General features: G+C 42.7%; 1 protein-coding gene across 5 annotated transcripts in view; it reads right to left on the reverse strand.

Annotated features, from left to right (window-relative positions):
* Positions 1 to 22126, reverse strand: part of LOC144822437 (transient receptor potential cation channel subfamily V member 1-like) — a 238168-nt gene that overhangs the window by 97953 nt on the left and 118089 nt on the right. For all 5 annotated transcript variants that reach the window (XM_078679961.1, XM_078679957.1, XM_078679958.1 and 2 more), the window contains one exon: positions 5275 to 5427. In XM_078679961.1, the coding sequence (XP_078536087.1) occupies positions 5275 to 5427 (153 nt within the window). The remainder of the gene's footprint in view (positions 1 to 5274; positions 5428 to 22126) is intronic.

Raw genomic sequence — 22126 nt, forward strand, 5'->3', positions numbered from 1 at the left:
TTTCACTCAGCCACCTTTAGGAGGCGTTCCTGCGCCGGAACGCCCCCCCCCCCCTGCACAGGAACGCCTACATGTGGCGCAGGGCATTACAACGTGACGCATCTCCCAGATGCGTCATGTTGTAAGTACCCCTGCACCATGGAGCAGGATTTGCGACGCCGCTGTGTCACAAAAGTGACGCAACGGCGGCGTAAATGAGGCACAAGGGGCTTGTAAATCTGCCCCTATGTATTTGTCGAGCAATGCTACTCCACAGAACAGTGTCATCTGGCCTGGAAATAAACACCTGTGTACCCCAGAGGAAGAACATAAACACCAAAGTCTACGAGAATATGCATTCTTAGCGTATTATAAATAGATTATTATTGGACTAATCACACTTCATTGACCAGACACAATGACACCACACCACCGCGATTCTCTCAATGACAATCACAAAGATGTTAGAAAATGGCTCAAGATTCTGGAAGCGCTGCAAGACCCTTCAAATGGTGGAAATATGTGATTAAAGGACAAACCCCAACCCCCAAAATGGCGTCCAAAATGGTGTCTACCACCTGCATACACTACGTACATTTTTTTTAAACCGATCCTTTGAGGTGATATTGTTAAATAATGTTATTCTCAGTATACTTGAAAGCTATCTTGTTTGAGAGCAAAGTACTTTCTAAAGGTTCACCATCGTCACTGTTTTTATAATGTTCACATAAAGCAAATCCTAATTTTTGGTTTTCATAAGCATAATTCCCCTGATTTTACCTATCGTACTTTCTGTAATTGTGAAGCTATATCTGTCTGCCGGGCTGTGCTCTGCCATGTTTACTGTAACTGGCGCTGTTGCCCCACCCGCTGTCTTCTGCAGGCTATAAAACACAAAACACAGGCATAAATAGAAGACGCCCTCAGCACAGTGTCTGCATCTGTCTCTTGCTCTCAGTCATCAGCCAGGCCCGTGCTGACGGCCACCTGGCACCAGTCCAGACCATGTCAATAAGGCTCTTTTTAATTACTTCTGCTCACTGTCTCAGCAGGAAATGGGATCTCAAAAGCATCATCGCCTAATGGACTGTACGGCTCGCGCGGGTGGCGGAATCCAGACATCACCAGGGGCCAGATGTAGGAGCCCTAATACCGGTCGGAAACGGCCTATTTTGGCCGTTTCCGACCGGTATTAGGGTTTTCAGATGTAGGGCATGCATTTACAGAATCGGTATTTTACCGATTCTGTAATTACCGATTCGGTAAAATTACCGAATCGGTAAATACAGACTCGGTAAAATACCGATTCTGTAAATGCAGATGTAGCTGGCACATGTCAGAGTGCCACAGGCCTAAAGAATCAGTATTTTACCACCCAATCCAATTGGGTGGTAAAATACCGAATCCAGGTGTGCATGTCTGTGTGCCACATGGCGCACATGCCTATTTTTCGGGTGCCAGAGGGTGTCAAAGTGACACCCCCTGCACCCTTGCTGAAATCGGTATTTACCGAATCTGTAAATACCGATTCGGTAATGCCCATTGATTCCTATGGGCTTCAATGCCCATAGGAATCAATGGGCATTACCGATTCGGTATTTACAGAATCGGTAAATACCGAATCTTAACGATTCGGTATTTACCGAATCTGAAATACCTACATCTCCCCTCCTCTTTTTTACCACTTCTTAAATACCGATTCGGTATGTATCGGTATTTAAGAAGTGGTAAAAAAGATTTACCTACATCGGACCCTTAAGAGCCCCATCTTCAGCACAGGGATCAGGATTGGATCCGGGCTGCGGGGCTGGTTCAGCCTGCAGTGTGGCTCTGAGCCGGACAGGTTAATGTGGACAGCAGCGAGACCCAGTGTCACTGCCGAATATCCACATGCATACATAAGAGAAGCATGGAATAGCGAACAATCCCATATTTCCTTTACTTCTACAAAACATTGTTAGATTTTATTTTATTTTTTGCCAAAGAAGCTCCCAAGTTTTACCCTTTGCAAAATGTGAAAGTTTAACTTCTTCATCGTTGCAAAGTTTTTTGAGGCATTTTAAGATAATATTTTCAGCACTACCAGGTAATACTCACTGCAATCAAAGCCTCCCTATGTGTAACATTTATGCAGATGTTTTCTCTGCAGGTTACTTTTAGCAGAGCCTTTCTGTGCATAATGGATTAGAAATTAGGTAATGGCTAAAGCCTTGTAGCCTTCATGGAGCTGCAAAGGACTTTTTGGGCAGAGGGAGAACTAGAGAGAAGCTTCATGGATAAGCTTAAAGCAAGGCGAGGAGCAATGCTGGGGCTGCCATGGTCCAGCCTCCAAGTAGAGGGCCAGGTGTGGTGTGACCAATGAAGCGGGTTGGGGGATGCTTCAACTGGGTGCTGTGGGTACGATCAAATCGGCTCAAACACTGACACCAAAAAGCTCTGGGGCAGCTGTAAATTAACAAAATACACCCAAATAATGCCCCAAAATGGATGCTAAATTTGCATATCTGGCATGAATCGGATCATGTTCCTTATTTCACTTCTTCATGAAATCTAGAAGCTGATGGAAGCAAATCAGTCCTTCATTGGTTATGCGAGGACTTCTGGTCGTTTGCAAACCTCTGCTTTTCGCATTCTTTAATGTACCACCAAACATGTTCCATATCTGTTGCTTCCAAGTATTAGCTGATGGCACCACGCCCATTTCTCGCGGCGTAAGTATCCAAAAACTGCTTCTGTCACCTGGGAGTGCTGCAAGACATGCACAGTTGTCCTCATTGCCTCATAGGGTTTCAATAGTCAATCCCTTTATCTAGTCTTTACTTAACGGATTCAATGGATTCTGCCTCGGCCTCCCCAAATCTTCAATTTAGAAACTAAGGTTGATCCAGGATGTCGCAGGCAAACTTTTTTTGTGGCTTAACAAAGACATCATGTTGGCCCTGTTCCCTCCACACCGGGCTGTTGCCCCATGTCTGACCAGACCAAGCACATGGAGAGTCTGATGAATTCCGTGTATCGCTGAGAAGCAATTCACAAGACCTTAACAGGGACTTAGGGGTCCAAGAGGTTAGAAGGGAATAGACCCCCACTGAGTCTAAGGACTAGGATGCATTTACCAAACAGGGCCAAAAATGGCAAGAAAAGAAATACAGGGGCATATTACCAAGGGGGGCGATAGACAATTATCGCCGATTTAGCGGACGTTTTCGGCCGCTAAGCGGCGATAATTCTATCGCCCTATTAGCAAGCTGTCGCTAACTGATGTTAGCGACAGCTTTTAGGCGATAGCGAGCGGTTTGGGGCCCGCTTTGCATGTCAGCGATGTTTATCGCTAATGACATGCAAAGTGGGCGTACCTAACCCGTTAGCGACTGAAAGCAGTCGATAACGTCGCTATCGCCTATTAACAAGGCAGGCGTAGCGTTGGAAATATTTGCGCTAAGCGCGAATATCTCCAAAAACGAACGCCTGCTCAGACCAGTTCTTAGCCATGTTATCCAATGGGAGGTGGATAACATAGCTAAGAACATTTTGTCGCTAATGCGTGAATATTGCTATATTCTCAGCGACATTCACGCTATCGCCAGAAAATGTATCACTTTGGAGATAAACATTGCTAATAGCACGTTATCTCAGCGATAATCTCCGGCGATGCTTAGCGATAAAAAATTTGTTGCTAAGCCTAGTTAGCGATAAATATCGCTAATCGTTGGTAATATGCCCCACAATTTCCTAAGGCGGTTCCTTTATGGCTAATAAGCAATCACAGATTTAAGATTAAACAAATTAGAGACCAGAAACACCAACAATACAGCCAGAAAGATCTTGCCAGTAAATATGCCAGTGTGCTCAAGGGAACCCAAAGAGTGAAAAGGTCGCACCAGGATGTGACTGTACTATACCACATAAATGCCAGTATACTACTGCGCAGTACAAAGGTGCGGTACCATGAAGAATGTATGATGGGTGCAAACTGGGTGTCACAAGGGCTCTTCTGTAAATGTGAGGCCCTCTCTTACTCATAGTGCTTCTCTTTTGGGGTAAAAACATAAACGGGCACCCGGTGTATACACTTCACGAGCAGCATATCTAATCATTACATTATATAGGGTGATTCTCTCGTTTTTAAACCTTACATATTATGCTAAACAATTGATATTAGTCAGTCTTAAAACGTATTGCAAAATATGGCAACCAGAGTGAAACGGAAGTATATTTGTCTGATGAACATCTTTGAGAGATGTTCTGTTTTTTAGAAGATTATGACTTTTTTTATATTATTTTCAATGAACATATTGAAGAAGACAACTGGAAATTCTTCAGTAAAGAGTTGAATAATTATATTGAAAGGATAAACATTCTAGATGGTGAAATAAGAAGGATAATGTGGGAGGGGTTAATGACCATGGGAGATGTTTCTATTCTACCGCACACTGATTTGCATTACTTTTCTTTCATTTTTTGGAGGTATGATGACATTTATATTGTTTGGGTATTTCCCAAACTTCTCACCTCTCAACAAACATGGCATGTACTTGTATCCCGCACACCCCTCCCATAAAAACGTTCCCCCATCAGTCCCTTGAAAGCAGCGTGTGCTATTGTATATGCCATTGCCAATTTCAAATCAATGTATTTAGGGGCCCCCAAAACACTTCAACACATATAAAACAAAAAATATACATGACAGCAGCATATCAATCACACGCACAGTAGTATGGATTCAATTCAAACAATAAGAAAACAGACTCCAATCTGTGATGCAATCCGTAAGTCCAAAAAGCGAAGCTACCTGCCGAGGTAAGTGTGGGACAGAATATAGCCCCAAGCACAAAAGTAAAGGTGTCCTCCAATAGTGAATAAGACAGCTAAAACAAAATGGCCCATTCTTGCACATCAGGGCAGCTTTCCACTTGTAACGATTGTGGGTGTGTTTTGGAAGGAAATCAACAGTTAAAATCAGTCCATCTAGCTGCAAAACAGGTCCACGAACAGCCAAAAAAACAGCCTACACACTGACCTCTCAGATCAGCCGGTCAAACAACGCCTCATTATTCTATAGACCTAAACACCAACAATGCTGTGAAGCCACACTAATATTCCATAATGCCTGTTGTCCGCTAGACACTTAAGATCACAACAAAGGCAGTACTTGCTTCCAGCATATTCCCTCCTTGGGCGGGCGGGAGGTTAGGTGCCCTATCAGTGTAGACGTATTGTAAGTTTGTGATCCCTGACGCACATAGCCCTCATCTCCCTTTTGCATACTGTTCATTCTAACCATACCGTTCTTACCTCTGAAGTTAGGATGCGTGTACGAGGCGTTCACCAGGTCTTCCAAGTTGTCGGTCTTCTCAGCAACCTCCAGCAGGAGTGGAATGGTGTCATTCTTCCCATCCCTCAGGTTCAGCATGGCCTTCAGCAGACAGGTCTTCCCAGTCAGCGGATCTGGGAGTAGAGAAAGGAGACAGAGCTGATGTTAGTTTTACCTTGTTATGTACTAGAGTAGTGTATAGTGTCCATATTCGCAAGTCATTACTGATTATCATTATTTTTTTAATGATTTAGTAATCTGATGATGATGTCATGAGTGAGGTTATCAATGATGTCATTTGAGATAGCATCAGTGATGTCATCAATTAGGTTATTTAATATGTGATGTAATATATGAGCTGATAATCAGTGCACTAAGACAGTGCAAACTATAGTGAATTTCAGTGTTTTTTTGTTTTAAACAGTAGGATATATATCATCAGGGGCGTAACTGGGTCAGTGAGATTGATGGGGGTTAAACTTCAAGTTTTTCAACAATCACACGGGCATTTAATGTTAAAATAAATTATTTAACAAGTAGTGAGCATGAGAGCGGCTTGTAGAGAGGTGGAAAGGGAGAGGAATGTAGATTGATAGGGTTGGTAAGTTAGAGAAAACACAAGATTTTTCAAAATAACCTATATTTTTTAAGACTTTCAAAACAGAGAGTGTGTGCATTTTTGTCTGTGTATATGTAAACATTTCTGGTTACAGCTGAGAGACACCTTACCATACCCGACTGAAACCACTTGTACCCAACTACTTATCGGAAAATATATGTATTTAGGGGGGTGTAAACCCCCAAACCCCGCCCACCCACACCCCTGTAACAATGACCCTATATACCAATACAAGACCTAACCTAAGAGTCAATTTAACCGTAGGTTTTTTTCAGTGAATTTCTATGTTTTTTTTTAACGTAAGCTAAAACCATAGTGCCTAAACTAATTATAACATTACTTTGATATTTGTTTTTATAAGGGAATTTCTTAGGTATTTTAATGTAAAGTAAGATCTTATTACCTTACCTGACTATAACTTCAAATTAACCTTTGTTTGTTTTAAAGAATTTCTCTGGTTTTAATCATATTCAGTGAAATCCCTCACAGATCACACCTTTTGACAATGCGCACAAAAGGATTGGACGCAAGGTCTGTCCAATCTCTGTGTCCTGTAATGGCAGCTGCATCATTGCTGTTGATGTTTCTGCTCAGTCCAGTGGGTTCAGGACCGGTCACGCTGGACCGAGATGGCCAATGGGATAAAAAGATGGGTAGACTAATTAGATCGCTCTATTTTTTTTAATTTGCAGTACCACTGGAGCTTAGCGGGACTCCCATTGGGGCAACTATCAATATATCACTAACTTCTAAACCATAATATACATCAAATAACAAAAACAACACTTTCTGAGTAAAGATCTAGCTTTCTGCCAAATTTGTTGTCATACTGTTCAGATACTTTTTCTACAACATTTCCTAAAATTCCTATGAGAATTTGCATTTGGGAAAATGTGTTTTTGGGCCACTTTTTGTCAGCCTCTGTTTGATGGATCACCCCAAAACGTTCCAGGAAGGTGCTGAGGTAGCTAAACTTTTTTTCGGAGGGAATATGTCATGAAGATTCGTCAAACGGTAACCATGATATTAGCAAAACAAACAAGTGTTCTTCCTAACAGCACTCTGACCTAACTATAACTACACAGTGGCAAGTGGAGTGGAGTGGCTATGGAGTGCCCTAGATTACAATGAATACAGGACTATTGTATGACTCAAAAATACTCTGAATCATCACAAATTTATTTATCTCACTGACGCATGTATACAGGAAGTAATTATTTTTTCAGTTTTTGACTGCTGCAGACTGTTTTCAATGTTTTGTTCAGGACTCATATGCAGAGCGCACTTATTGGCTTTGTCAGATCTTGTTTTTCAGAGCAGCAGCTTTTGTCTGCTTCATAGGCACTTAACTGTAGCATATGGTGATAACATAAAATTATTATTATAATTTTCGTTTATTGGTAAAGAAGTACTGTATTTGCTTGTGAACCACTTGCTAACGTAAATATGAATTCAATTTCCTAGGAAATATGTTTTCTGTCTTCAAAGATTGTCTTTAAAATGTTATGTTTATAAATTTAATGTATCTGATCTCTATAACAGTCCTTTGCTGCAGAGACGGAAACAAAATAGCCAACAGCTAATTACTTTTAGGGAGATTACTTTCAACTTCTTCCAAATGCATGTTTACACTGTTTGTGTTTGTACCTATTGTTACTTTGAAGTTGAGTCATATTTTGTGAATGTTAAATAATGCACAATCAAAGACTTAGTTGCTTTGTCAATTGCTTTAGCTCCCAGACAAATAAATGATAATAAATAATGCCATAACAGTGTGTTCTTACATGCTCTAGGGAACAGTGGGATTGAAGGAGTGCATTATTCATATTTCTTCCTGTGTTGTGCAAAGCTTTTATATAAAATGAGTTTTGAAAACAGTGAGATAGGCATGATTATCAGTGCCCCAGGGTTGTGTGGTATTTTTCACCCTAATAGCTCCTAGCAGCCCCATGGGAACACTCTGCCCCAGTGGCAGGCTCTGACGTGTTTCCTTTAAATACATTCACAGAATTTACCACATCTCCTCAAAACTTTTCTCACACAAATTGTGCTTGCACTCCTGATGTGCTAGATGTGGTGCGCCTGGGGCATATTTTCTGCACCTCGTGTGGGAATGCCCCCTAAAGCTGAGTATTGGCAGGAAGCGAGCCGGGTGCTCCCAGATATGGTGACGGAGGTTGCGGCATTGAACCCCCAAGATCGGCTTACTGTGATACACTGGAGATACTGCCCTCAACCTGCCATTTCATCTTGGTGGTATTGTTGCTGGCAAAGAGACGGGTGTCCATTGTATGGGGTGTGGATCGCAGACCTAGGGGACTGGTCGCAAGACATATCATTCTGTGAAGTTACCCCTACCTAATACCCCAGGGACATTTGGAGCCCGCTGCAAACATATTTACTGAGTCAGCATATCAGCAACACCACAGCATACCCACTGGACGTCGAATGAGAGCGCAGATCGACACTGGTAGACGACGGTGAAACACTGCTGCAGACAATTCAGCAAGGGACTGATGGAGAGTTGATGGTGTGGACAGATGCACCGCACCGACCTGCGAGGCAGGGCTCTGAACTACATCACAGTGGCTGTATATATATTTATATATATATATATATATATAGAAGCTACAAACACCAGCCAGTTGCACTGCTCGAGTGGGTGCACACCAATTCGGGGGTGTGCCCGAAATCAAAATGTATGCTCCAAAATCCCAGGAACATCAATCCAAAAGGAAGGTAGCACACTCAGGGGAGGTTTCACAAAGATTTAATGAGGAAACCAACAGCAACGACGCGTTTCACCTTAGGGCTTCGTCAAGTTGTGCAGAGAGCCGAGGCGCGCGTCCATTTAAAAAGGAAATTACATGCACAATCAATTACAATTCATTGAAATAAACATAGGACTGTACAAACAAATGTTTGGTCGCCATCTTAGAACGGAGGAAATAGTCATGTAATGCAGGCGAATACGAAACATTTATGATTCAACTTAAACGCCTAAACCATTGGTTTGCAGTCAATTATGATGCATTTTATCAAGCCCTAGATGGGCATTCAAACACCAAAGCGGTATCATCCGCGCCTATCCTATAAAATTATGTCATAGAATCGCGCATCACACAATTATGTACTCCAAATATTCTACTTATAACGCCCTGGATGGGCTTGCAAGATTAAGCATGTGTTCCTGAATTCATTAGAATGTCATCAGACTTAAAACAATTCATATAAAATCACAGTCAAGGAAAAGTACAGGAAATACAAAATTATGTGCATCTAGAGTGGTCAACCTAAATGAACAGCTAATTCTTCATGCATATTAAGGCCTAGCGGATGCTTGGTCTGTAAGTCAATAATATATCTGGATTCCAGACGTCTCAATCTAAGTAGACGGTCCCCCCCTCTAATGCTTGAAGGCACACTGTCTATGCAGGTATAAGCTAACAGATCCCTGTTGCTGTTGTGCAATCTTGCAAAGTGCCTGGCCACTGGGTAGGTGTCATCCTTTTTAGCAATCGCGCGCATATGCTCTAGTACCCTAAGTTTTACTGCGTTCGTAGTGCTCCCAATATAATTGAGGCCACAAGGACATGTTAAGCAGTAAATAGCATATGGCGTGGAGCATGTTAGAAATTTGTTAATCCTTTTAGGGATGCTGACACCAGGTATTTTATAAGTAAGCGTCCGCTTACTGTACCTGCATGCCTTGCAGCGGCCACAAGGGTAAAAACCCTTAAGAACAGGTAGATTAGGGGTTTTTTCAGGGGCTATAAAATGACTAGAGACCAGATGATTTTTTAATGATCTCGCTTTTCTAAACGTGATCAGTGGATTAGGGGGTAAGTCTGCTTTGATTGTATTATCCGATAATAAGATGTTCCAATTCTTTCTCAGGATTTGCTTTATCTGGCCTGCATTTCGAGAGTAGGTGGTTATAAGTCGGAAACCACCATTTTTGGATTTAACTTGTTGTTTTGGTTTTAATAGATCTTTGCGTTTCATCTTTTTAACCCTCTCATAGGCCTTCCATAGCACACTGTCACTATAACCCCTCGTTTTAAACCTCTGCATGCTCGCAAAAGCTGCTCTCTCGAAATCATCCTCATTGGAATTGTTCCTCCGTATTCTAAGTAACTCCCCATAAGGAATACTCTCTACCAATGGACGGGGATGATTACTTGTGGCGAACAATGTGGAGTTGCCCGCCGTTTCTTTTCTAAACAGTTTCGTCTGTATACATCCTTGATTGTCTATGTATACAGTGAGATCGAGATAATCCACAGACATGTTGCTAATTTGACCAGAAAACTTCAGATTAATGTCATTGTCATTCAGGGCATCTACAAAGCCTTTGGCAGCCTCTTGTGAACAGTCTAGTATGATGAACAAATCGTCTATATAACGATACCATCTGATTATACGACTGCCCCACTCAGGATATTTTTCGCTCCAGGACGCCTGCTCCTCCCACCATCCCACGAAGAGATTCGCGAAACTGGGGGCGGAGCAGGCTCCCATCGCGACACCGGATATTTGTTGGTATAATTGTTTAGCAAATAAGAAAATGTTGTTGTTAAGGCTAAACATCATAAATTCCAGCAGCATCTTATTATGCTCGTAAAATCTTATGGGCCGTTTCTCCAGGAAGCTCGCCATTGCCTTGAGACCATCCCCATGTACTATACACGTGTATAGACTGGCGATGTCAAGCACCAACATGCAATATGAGTCTTTCCAGACAATTTCTTCAACACAATTAAGAAAATGTTTAGTATCTCTTAAATACGATTTGAGGGACATTGCCAAGGGAGACAGGAAAGAATCTACATAGATGGAAAGATTTTCCGTCAAACTGCCATTGGAAGCAACAATCGGCCTACCAGGAGGATTCAACAAATTCTTGTGAACTTTAGGTAAATAATAAAAGGTAGGGATCACAGGACTCAAACACCTTAGGAACAAATATTCATCTGTGTTAAGCATGTTAACATTATGCCATTTTAAAATCATCTCATGATAGTTGGTCACACTCAAATTATACGTTTTTTCATTGATGATGGCATAGGTATTGATGTCTCCCAACAGACGAAGAGCCTCTATTTCATATTGAGAGGCTGTGAGTATAACAATGTTCCCTCCTTTATCAGAGGGCTTGATTATCAATCCCGAATTTTCACAAAGAGTAGTGAGTGCAAGCTGCTGTGTCTTTGAAAAATTGTTATCTTTATTGGAAGCATATTTACAAGTGGTGCGCAATCTTGTGAGATCCCTCAACACAGCATCAGAAAACGTGTCAATTGCATCTGCACCCATCATTGGCATAAAAGTAGAGGCCGGTTTGAATTCACTGGCTCCACCTTTTTGCTGTACATCCCAATTGTCAAGCATTTGAGTGTTGGTTACCTCACCATCACCAATAGTGCTATTTTCCAAACGAAGGCCTTCCACTGCTCTAAGGCCTTGCAGCTCGCTACAAAACAGTTCAGTATCCTCCATCACAGGGGTGGCTTTGTGGCGCTCACTAGGCGGTTTGAGTTTGAAAAATTTGTATAGTTTTAATTTTCTTACAAATTTGAAAATGTCAATGCGCGTTTGTGCAAATTCAAAATTTCTCTGAGGACAGAACGATAAACCTAATTGAAGTGTAGAATTTTCTTCATTCGTTAACACTTTCTCAGTTAGGTTAATGATGGTTAACTTGTCCTGGGAATTGGTAGGCACTGGAATATTTATCAGTTCTTTTTCTTGAAGAACTTCTTCATGCTGCGAGTCACAGGAGGAGAACTTAAAGGATTTCTTCCAACGGCCCCCCCGCCGCGTCTTCCTCTTTGTCCTCGATTGTCCGGGGGCTTTCCTCTTCCACCCTCCAGTTGGTTGTTGCGCATTATCTCGTATTCCACTTGAAAAGGGGACGCCTCTTCACTGCCATCTTCACTCACCAAGTCATCGGGGTTAGCATCGGACTCTGATGTTACCGATTCGACAGTTGTCGGGGCGCCCATTTTTTTCTTATTCTTTATTTGCCTTCGGGTGTTATCATACTTCTTAGCGAAGGTTAATACTCTTCCCAGTCGGTAATCGTTCTCGTCCCTTTCAAATTTTTCTTCTTTTCTTTGTTTGATTTTTTGTTCATATTTTTTCAAACGCTTTTTCAGTTGTTCACGTTTATCCCCCAGGCTTTCCTGGTCTTCTTCTTTCAATAAATCCTCCTCAATTTCCTTGATCTGTGTCAAAGCCTTTTCGCGGTCACTCCACGCAAAGCGTACTAGAATTTGCAGACTCCCTTTGCATGAAGCGGCAGTATGCTCAGCCCATGCATCTAGCAGTTTGGGGTCTGGATTTTCGTACGCCGGGATCGTATATATGCGTAACCCTCTGGGGACACGGTCAACCTCAATATAGTTCTGTAGTGAGGTTGCCTCCCACCACTTCCTGATCTCTCTTTCATATAATCGTTCTAGTGAGACCAGTTTTGATTGTAAAGATGTGTTGGCCCCATTGGTTTTACTTCCGCCAGCCTTTTGTGAGCTATCAGGCTTTTTCCTATTTTTAAACATTCCTTGTTCCGCCTCTCGTCTCTCTGCTTCGCAAAACATATTGAAGGTAGTGCGTCCGCGACTACCATACAATAATGCTGTATAGTCCCCTTCACTCTGAGTTTTAAGCCCGCAGTGTTTAAAAGAAACAAAGTCTTTCACATGCGCACACTGCGCCTTACCGGAGAATCGAAGAAACGTCAATTGGGGCCGTTCATGTAGACAACCGCAGCGTTCTTCGATATATGGCAATGCGTGGTTATCGAGGCAAACTCGGTGCAGCCGGTAATGAATCCAGAAGCTACAAACACCAGCCAGTTGCACTGCTCGAGTGGGTGCACACCAATTCGGGGGTGTGCCCGAAATCAAAATGTACGCTCCAAAATCCCAGGAACATCAATCCAAAAGGAAGGTAGCACACTCAGGGGAGGTTTCACAAAGATTTAATGAGGAAACCAACAGCAACGACGCGTTTCACCTTAGGGCTTCGTCAAGTTGTGCAGAGAGCCGAGGCGCGCGTCCATTTAAAAAGGAAATTACATGCACAATCAAATACAATTCATTGAAATAAACATAGGACTGTACAAACAAATGTTTGGTCGCCATCTTAGAACGGAGGAAATAGTCATGTAATGCAGGCGAATACGAAACATTTATGATTCAACTTAAACGCCTAAACCATTGGTTTGCAGTCAATTATGATGCATTTTATCAAGCCCTAGATGGGCATTCAAACACCAAAGCGGTATCATCCGCGCCTATCCTATAAAATTATGTCATAGAATCGCGCATCACACAATTATGTACTCCAAATATTCTACTTATAACGGATAAAGGAGGGAACATTGTTATACTCACAGCCTCTCAATATGAAATAGAGGCTCTTCGTCTGTTGGGAGACATCAATACCTATGCCATCATCAATGAAAAAACGTATAATTTGAGTGTGACCAACTATCATGAGATGATTTTAAAATGGCATAATGTTAACATGCTTAACACAGATGAATATTTGTTCCTAAGGTGTTTGAGTCCTGTGATCCCTACCTTTTATTATTTACCTAAAGTTCACAAGAATTTGTTGAATCCTCCTGGTAGGCCGATTGTTGCTTCCAATGGCAGTTTGACGGAAAATCTTTCCATCTATGTAGATTCTTTCCTGTCTCCCTTGGTAATGTCCCTCAAATCGTATTTAAGAGATACTAAACATTTTCTTAATTGTGTTGAAGAAATTGTCTGGAAAGACTCATATTGCATGTTGGTGCTTGACATCGCCAGTCTATACACGTGTATAGTACATGGGGATGGTCTCAAGGCAATGGCGAGCTTCCTGGAGAAACGGCCCATAAGATTTTACGAGCATAATAAGATGCTGCTGGAATTTATGATGTTTAGCCTTAACAACAACATTTTCTTATTTGCTAAACAATTATACCAACAAATATCCGGTGTCGCGATGGGAGCCTGCTCCGCCCCCAGTTTCGCGAATCTCTTCGTGGGATGGTGGGAGGAGCAGGCGTCCTGGAGCGAAAAATATCCTGAGTGGGGCAGTCGTATAATCAGATGGTATCGTTATATAGACGATTTGTTCATCATACTAGACTGTTCACAAGAGGCTGCCAAAGGCTTTGTAGATGCCCTGAATGACAATGACATTAATCTGAAGTTTTCTGGTCAAATTAGCAACATGTCTGTGGATTATCTCGATCTCACTGTATACATAGACAATCAAGGATGTATACAGACGAAACTGTTTAGAAAAGAAACGGCGGGCAACTCCACATTGTTCGCCACAAGTAATCATCCCCGTCCATTGGTAGAGAGTATTCCTTATGGGGAGTTACTTAGAATACGGAGGAACAATTCCAATGAGGATGATTTCGAGAGAGCAGCTTTTGCGAGCATGCAGAGGTTTAAAACGAGGGGTTATAGTGACAGTGTGCTATGGAAGGCCTATGAGAGGGTTAAAAAGATGAAACGCAAAGATCTATTAAAACCAAAACAACAAGTTGAATCCAAAAATGGTGGTTTCCGACTTATAACCACCTACTCTCGAAATGCAGGCCAGATAAAGCAAATCCTGAGAAAGAATTGGAACATCTTATTATCGGATAATACAATCAAAGCAGACTTACCCCCTAATCCACTGATCACGTTTAGAAAAGCGAGATCATTAAAAAATCATCTGGTCTCTAGTCATTTTATAGCCCCTGAAAAAACCCCTAATCTACCTGTTCTTAAGGGTTTTTACCCTTGTGGCCGCTGCAAGGCATGCAGGTACAGTAAGCGGACGCTTACTTATAAAATAGCTGGTGTCAGCATCCCTAAAAGGATTAACAAATTTCTAACATGCTCCACGCCATATGCTATTTACTGCTTAACATGTCCTTGTGGCCTCAATTATATTGGGAGCACTACGAACGCAGTAAAACTTAGGGTACTAGAGCATATGCGCGCGATTGCTAAAAAGGATGACACCTACCCAGTGGCCAGGCACTTTGCAAGATTGCACAACAGCAACAGGGATCTGTTAGCTTATACCTGCATAGACAGTGTGCCTTCAAGCATTAGAGGGGGGGACCGTCTACTTAGATTGAGACGTCTGGAATCCAGATATATTATTGACTTACAGACCAAGCATCCGCTAGGCCTTAATATGCATGAAGAATTAGCTGTTCATTTAGGTTGACCACTCTAGATGCACATAATTTTGTATTTCCTGTACTTTTCCTTGACTGTGATTTTATATGAATTGTTTTAAGTCTGATGACATTCTAATGAATTCAGGAACACATGCTTAATCTTGCAAGCCCATCCAGGGCGTTATAAGTAGAATATTTGGAGTACATAATTGTGTGATGCGCGATTCTATGACATAATTTTATAGGATAGGCGCGGATGATACCGCTTTGGTGTTTGAATGCCCATCTAGGGCTTGATAAAATGCATCATAATTGACTGCAAACCAATGGTTTAGGCGTTTAAGTTGAATCATAAATGTTTCGTATTCGCCTGCATTACATGACTATTTCCTCCGTTCTAAGATGGCGACCAAACATTTGTTTGTACAGTCCTATGTTTATTTCAATGAATTGTAATTGATTGTGCATGTAATTTCCTTTTTAAATGGACGCGCGCCTCGGCTCTCTGCACAACTTGACGAAGCCCTAAGGTGAAACGCGTCGTTGCTGTTGGTTTCCTCATTAAATCTTTGTGAAACCTCCCCTGAGTGTGCTACCTTCCTTTTGGATTGATGTTCCTGGGATTTTGGAGCGTACATATATATATATATATATATATATACATATATATATATATATATATATATATATATATATATATATATATATATATATATATTTTGCATTCCGTCGCCTTGCCTCGCTCCGGGATAACAACCAGCCAGGGCAAAAAAAGCTCTCGGACACGGACCAGTGAAGTTTCCTTTTTCTATTTTATTTTATTTCAGTGCAGGTAAGTCAATATATATATATATCCACTCAAATGTTATTTCAGTGGTGATGGCATATCTACGCGTTTCGGCAGCAGCCCGCAGCCTTGGTCACTATAAAGAGCCATGTTTTTTCTGTTTTTTAAATACATGTTTAAATACATGTCACTTTACTCGACAAGTGGCGGGCAAAGGACAAAAAGATTACATAGAAAGAGGACAATGTGAACTGAGAGATATTTGGGTAAACACTTTCAGATGCCATCTTGGAACATGCTTATTTTGCAAGTAACAGCATTTACACATTTCTGCATTGTTAATTACCGTTATACATAAGAACTTGTTATCAAACATTACTTCTGTTTAAATAATAAACTGTAAAATGCAATATTACAATTTAAATATGACATCATAAAAACAATTTTAAAATCTCACATTTGATAAATAGAAATGGGAAAGTTCCCCCTCATTCCAAATTAAAGTGCCTTAGTGCCTCAATTTCAAATGGATGAATGTGTTCTATTTGATTTTACATTATTCATGATACGATGTACATTCTCTAAATTTAATATATTAGGCAAATACCGGAGTGTAAACTAATCTGCAAATAAGACAGGAGGAGACAAACGTCAAGTACATTGCCTAATAAAGTGCATAACAATTCATGTTCCATGTGCTTCCTTTATTTATACAACCATTGTTTTAAATAGATTGCCCTCATCTTCATACCTCTCAAATATAAAGTGCTAGTGACTAATTAATGTATTATTTTCATACATAGAAACCATAAAAGTGCTAGTGCTGTGCAAAACTTATTAAAGTGCTAGTGCTAGTATTTACCTTTATTAGATATAATAAACAACTAAACGTTGGCTTTCTTGAGTGTGTAGGTTAGTACAGTTTCAGTTAATAGAGGCATGTGAACAAGTCCTCGTCCACATTGAGTCCTCTCGGCTTTTTACTGTCAAACTCTAAGATGTAATAGGTTTCCAGTTTCCTTAGTTCTTTCTCTCTATGTCCTCCTCTTTGCTTTTTGGGTACTTCGGCTATACAGCTATAACACAGTGCGGTAGGATCACTATGGTGTTGTTTCTCAAAATGTCTCGCCACAGGGTAGCTTCGATCGTTATTACTTATTGCTCTCCTGTGTTTCTGCAGCCTTTTATGGACTGGTAACGTAGTACTGCCCACATAAGTTTTTTCACATGGGCATTTTAAAGTGTAGACTACATTATTCGACTTACATGTTAAAAATCCTCGTATTCTTATAGTTTTATGAACCCCTTCCACCCGGGGCTAATTCCCCCGTGGTGCAGGGGGGAGGGCACACGGCGGCACCACGGTACTCATTACGAGTCCAGCTCATCACCTGGCACAGTGGAGCTGTGCTCATGACAAGCTGGAGTCGTCATGACCCGCCTTCTCCTTTAAACGACCGCACACGCGGGGAATTCGCAGCATGTGGGAGGCGCCGCGGCAACATGACGAGTCCAGCTCGTCATGAGCACACGATCACCGTGCAGCATGACGAGCTGGACTCGTCATGAGCATGGAAAGGGTTAAAAACTATTTTAAAAATAGAAAGATTTTCCTCATTCTGGCAGGCGTTACATTTTAGACATTTTTTTAAAACTTTCTCTTTGCGGTAGCCAAGTTTGTCTACCAGTGCTTTCCCTATACTCACTAGTCACTATATTGTCTCTCAAGTATTTAGGGGCATATTATCAAGAACGGCGATAAAATTATCGCCGCTTTAGCGGCAGGAAACTGCCGCTAAAGCGGCGATAATGGGCTTGATAATATGCCCTTGTGAACTCCCATAGAAGCCCAGGTTAACACTGGCTTCTATGGGAATTCACAAGGGCATATTATCAAGCCCATTATCGCCGCTTTAGGGGCAGTTTCCTGCCACTAAAGTGGCGATAATTTTATCGCTTGTTCTTGATAATATGCCCTGTAGATTTTCTATAGGTTATTTCTGGATACTTTTTAACTTGTGTTCCTATTACAGGATCGCATTTCATAAAGTGCCAGTGCTTCTTTAAAATTAACCTCATATCCTCATGTTTCGTATTGTACGTTGTTATAAACCTGTGCGTGTTTTCTTCCTGACTTAGTTTACTCATCTTCACAGCAGTTTTTGAGCGCCCCAGATCCTTAAGACCAACATAGGCGCGAAACATGTTGACAACAACAATCTTTTTGAGGAGTGGACACCATTAGGTCCGCCTCTCTAGACAGGAAGCGCAGTCCCCTTACCTGTCTCCACACCTGTTTGACTACCAGGTTTCCTATCATACCTGATGTAGCCACAAACTTTAATAGGTGTTTTTTTTCCCCTGGGAGGGTATTCCTATTAATAAAGTATTGTATTAGGAAATCTCCTTACCAGTTTTAACCTCACACACAACACCCCACTTTAGAAATAACGCCTCTCACTTGCATATGGCAACCCTGAAAAAGATCTCTGCAAAAGCGAACCTCCGGGGGACCCATTGGGCATTACAGTGCCAAGCCAACGAGGAGCAACGCCCGATGATGAAACATGTGAGTGATGTGGTGGTGTCCCCGAGTGATGTGGTGGTGTCCCTGAATGATGTGGTGGTGCCCCTGAGTGATATGGTGGTGTTCCTGAGAGATGTGGTGGTGTCCCTGAGTGATGTGGTGGTGTCCCAGAGTGATGTGGTGGTGTCCCCGAGTGATGTGGTGGTGTCCCCGAGTGATGAGGTGGTTGCCCCAAGTGATGTGGTGGTGTCCCTGAGTGATGTGGTGGTGTCCCCGAGTGATGTGGTGGTGTTCCTGAGTGATGTGGCGGTGTCCCTGAGTGATGTGGCGGTGTCCCTGAGTGATGTGGTGGTGCCCCTGAGTGATGTGGTGGTGCCCCTGAGTGATGTATTAGTGTTCCTGAATGATGTGGTGGTGTCTCTGAGTGATGTGGTGGTGTCCCTGAGTGATGTGGTGGTGCCCCTGAGTGATGTGGTGGTGCCCCTGAGTGATGTGGTGGTGCCCCCGAGTGATGTGGTGGTGTTCCTAAGTGATGTGTTGGTGTCCCTGAGTGATGTGGTGGTGTCCCTGAGTGATGTGGTAGTGTCCCTAAGTGATGTGGTGGTGCCCCGGAGTGATGTGGTGGTGTCCCTGAGTGATGTGGTGCTGTCCTTGAGTGATGTGTTGGTGCCCCTGAGTGATGTGGTGGTGTCCCTGAGTGATGTGGTGGTGTCCCTGAGTGATGTGGTGGTGTCTGTGAGTGATGTGGTGGTGCCCCTGAGTGATGTGGTGGTGTTCCTGAGTGATGTGGTGGTGTCCCTGAGTGATGTGGTGGTGTCCCTGTATCATGTGGTGTGGTGCCCGTGAGTGGTGCCCCTGAGTGATGTGGTGGTGCCCCTGAGTGATGTGGTGGTGTCCCTGAGTGATGTGGTGGTGCCCCTGAGTGATGTGGTGGTGTTCCTGAGTGATGTGGTGCAGCAGCACAGAGACCGAAGCTAAGAACACGGAGGGTTGAGTGCTACAAAGCGCGTTCAGGTTACCAAAGCACGGAATGATGGAGCCAGGAAAAAGCAAGGGGAAACAGGAAAACACAGGGAGAGTGTCTAATGATAGAGGCAGCAAGGGCTGGGGCTTGGACAGCAATCTTGTATGGGGTTGAGAAGGCACTGAATGGGAGAACACGGAAAACACCCAGGGCCAAGGAAGGAAGATGGAAGCTCACAGGAGAGCAGGCGGATGGGGCTTGGACAGCAATCAAGTTCCGGGTCGAAAAGGCACTGAATGGGAGAACACGGAAAACACCCAGGGCCAAGGAAGGAAGATGCAAGCACACGGGAGAGCAGGCGGAGACAAGCTCTCGGCATTGCGGTGGCGGGTGGGCGGGGGAGCGGGAGCGCATTCCTTTGAAGTCTGATGCGGGGGCGGAGGAGCGGCAGCCTTTGAAGTCTGATTGGGGGGGAGCGGCAGCCTTTGAAGTCTGATGCATGGCAGAGACAAATGGTGGGGTGTGATGTGGTTGGCGATGTGGACGCGCATAGATCACATTAACTGTGTCTAATCCGCCGTTATGGTAGATTGTTCTTGTCCCCTTACTATAATCTCACCGGAGCAATGCGCAAGCGCATTGGCTCAGGCGAGACCTAAAAAGGGGCATCACTGGTCGAGGTTGCTGTTTTCTGCACATAGATTTACATGTCCCAATATTTTCCAGGCTCTCTACCCTCTGCTTTATTTTAGTGGGTTTGAGCTGTTCAAATATACCTGCGGTATGATAGCAATATAAAGTTTACCAGGTGAGGTGAATTACACATTACCTATACCTCTGATTACCGTATAAATATGGGTTTCTGTAGGAACTGGTTACAACTGGGGCATTTGTAAACAGTTCATTGGCGAAAAACGTTATGATAAAAAACTTGATTTAATTTTCTGTGTCTCATGTGTTCTTGGACAGCAGCTGGTGGGGATTTGTAGACTCACCTGTGTGGTGGTAAGGTAACATACCTAACAAAGTGCTTTTAATAGCGTGCGCACATATGCACTACTGCAAACAAAGCATGTTTACTAACTCCTTCTACATTAGGCACTTTGCACAACTGTTTCTGTACAGACTGCATGGATACATGTTTGGTTTAATTCCCTGCACCATGTGTGTTCTTGGACAGGAGTTGCTTATGAGGACTTGCACGCAAGCTTATTAAAATAGGTTTGCTACATTATTGTTACATGACTGATACCACCCCAATACAATGGTACACACCTCCATCAACACCCCAGCTTCACTACCCTTTCACCACTTGCACTATTCTTCCCCCACAGTACTAACCATCAGCACCTCACAACCATTCGACCACAGTATAACTCGGACCCCTTCAGAACCATTGTCCCCAGGGCGATCATCAACCCCATAAATTCACAGCTACCCCACAACACCACACACCACTGCAAAATAACCACTCCAGTCCCCTATCACTTCAATACTAACACATCATAACCCTGTGCTATTAATCCCATGACTGCACTGTTGTCACCGATTCACTACCACCTCACACCATACCATCATTTCACAGTCATTGCCAAAGCCAGAATCTCCTCAGCACCAGACCCATCATAAGGGGTGGGGAACAGGAGCTAACATCGTGGGGACAAACTCTTGCATTATGACATGCTTTTAATAATAAAGCACAAGACCTATCTTGGTCCCTTCTTAATGCAGCCAGTACAGCAACACCACTAGATGGCATCAAATATTATGTTTTTAATTTCTCTAGAGTACATGTCTTCTTAATTACTAGCAGTTTGTTTGACAACCTAAGAGACTCAGGGCCATATGAATAAACACATTTTCCCATAGGCACAGAATGGATAAACCCGTTGATACATCTGGCACCTCTCTGCCTAATTTTCAGACTCCGGCTACAGTGCTTCTGTTCCACTTCAGCACTGCACTGTTGGATCTGTCTGCTGGTTCTACCTTTGTTCTGTATTTAGAGAAATAATATGGTTTTTCCTGCCCCTGTACCAAGCACCTCACATGTACTGCATGATTGGGTATGCCCTTCAGTGATCACCACGTCTGTATAAACAGGTATTGTGCGGGTGGATCAAAACCTGCACACAACTACTTGGGCACAACTTCATGCTCGGTGTACAAAATCTGTTACTTTAAAGCTCAAATACAGTCTGTTACTCATGCTTGCGCTCATACAACCACCAATTGATGGTTATTTCTTTTTATTTTTTATAGTTATTTATTTTATATATATATATATATATATATAATAAAGTTATTATATTACTTGCATACACCTACTCATCCATTCATAATAGCACACATGCACACATAAACTCAACAATCAATGAAGAATCACTTTCAGTTATAGGCCAGGCCAAATTACTTTGACACTGGGTGTTTCTCTTTTTGCCTCACGATTTTCCCAAAGATATGGAAGTATTGCTGTGGACACAGGCGATGAAAGCACAGGGATACACGGATTGACACAGGATGTTTGCCCTTGCCCTGCCGACATACCAGGTGCAGCGTTGGTGGGATGGGTCCTGAGCACGGCAGACCAGGATCACCTCCAGAGCTTACTTCTTGGTTGGCAGCTGTGGACACATTGTTCCCCTAGAGGCAGCCATGTCGGGCTTTTGGACACGCTAATTAGCTGCACCGCTTTCTTGCTTATTTTCAAGCAAACAGAAACAAGAGTGAAATTGTGGGGGCAGGTGCGGCTCCT

Source organism: Lissotriton helveticus, chromosome 3_1 (genome assembly GCF_964261635.1).
Source record: "Lissotriton helveticus chromosome 3_1, aLisHel1.1, whole genome shotgun sequence".
In the NCBI taxonomy this organism is placed as follows: Eukaryota; Metazoa; Chordata; class Amphibia; order Caudata; family Salamandridae; genus Lissotriton; species Lissotriton helveticus.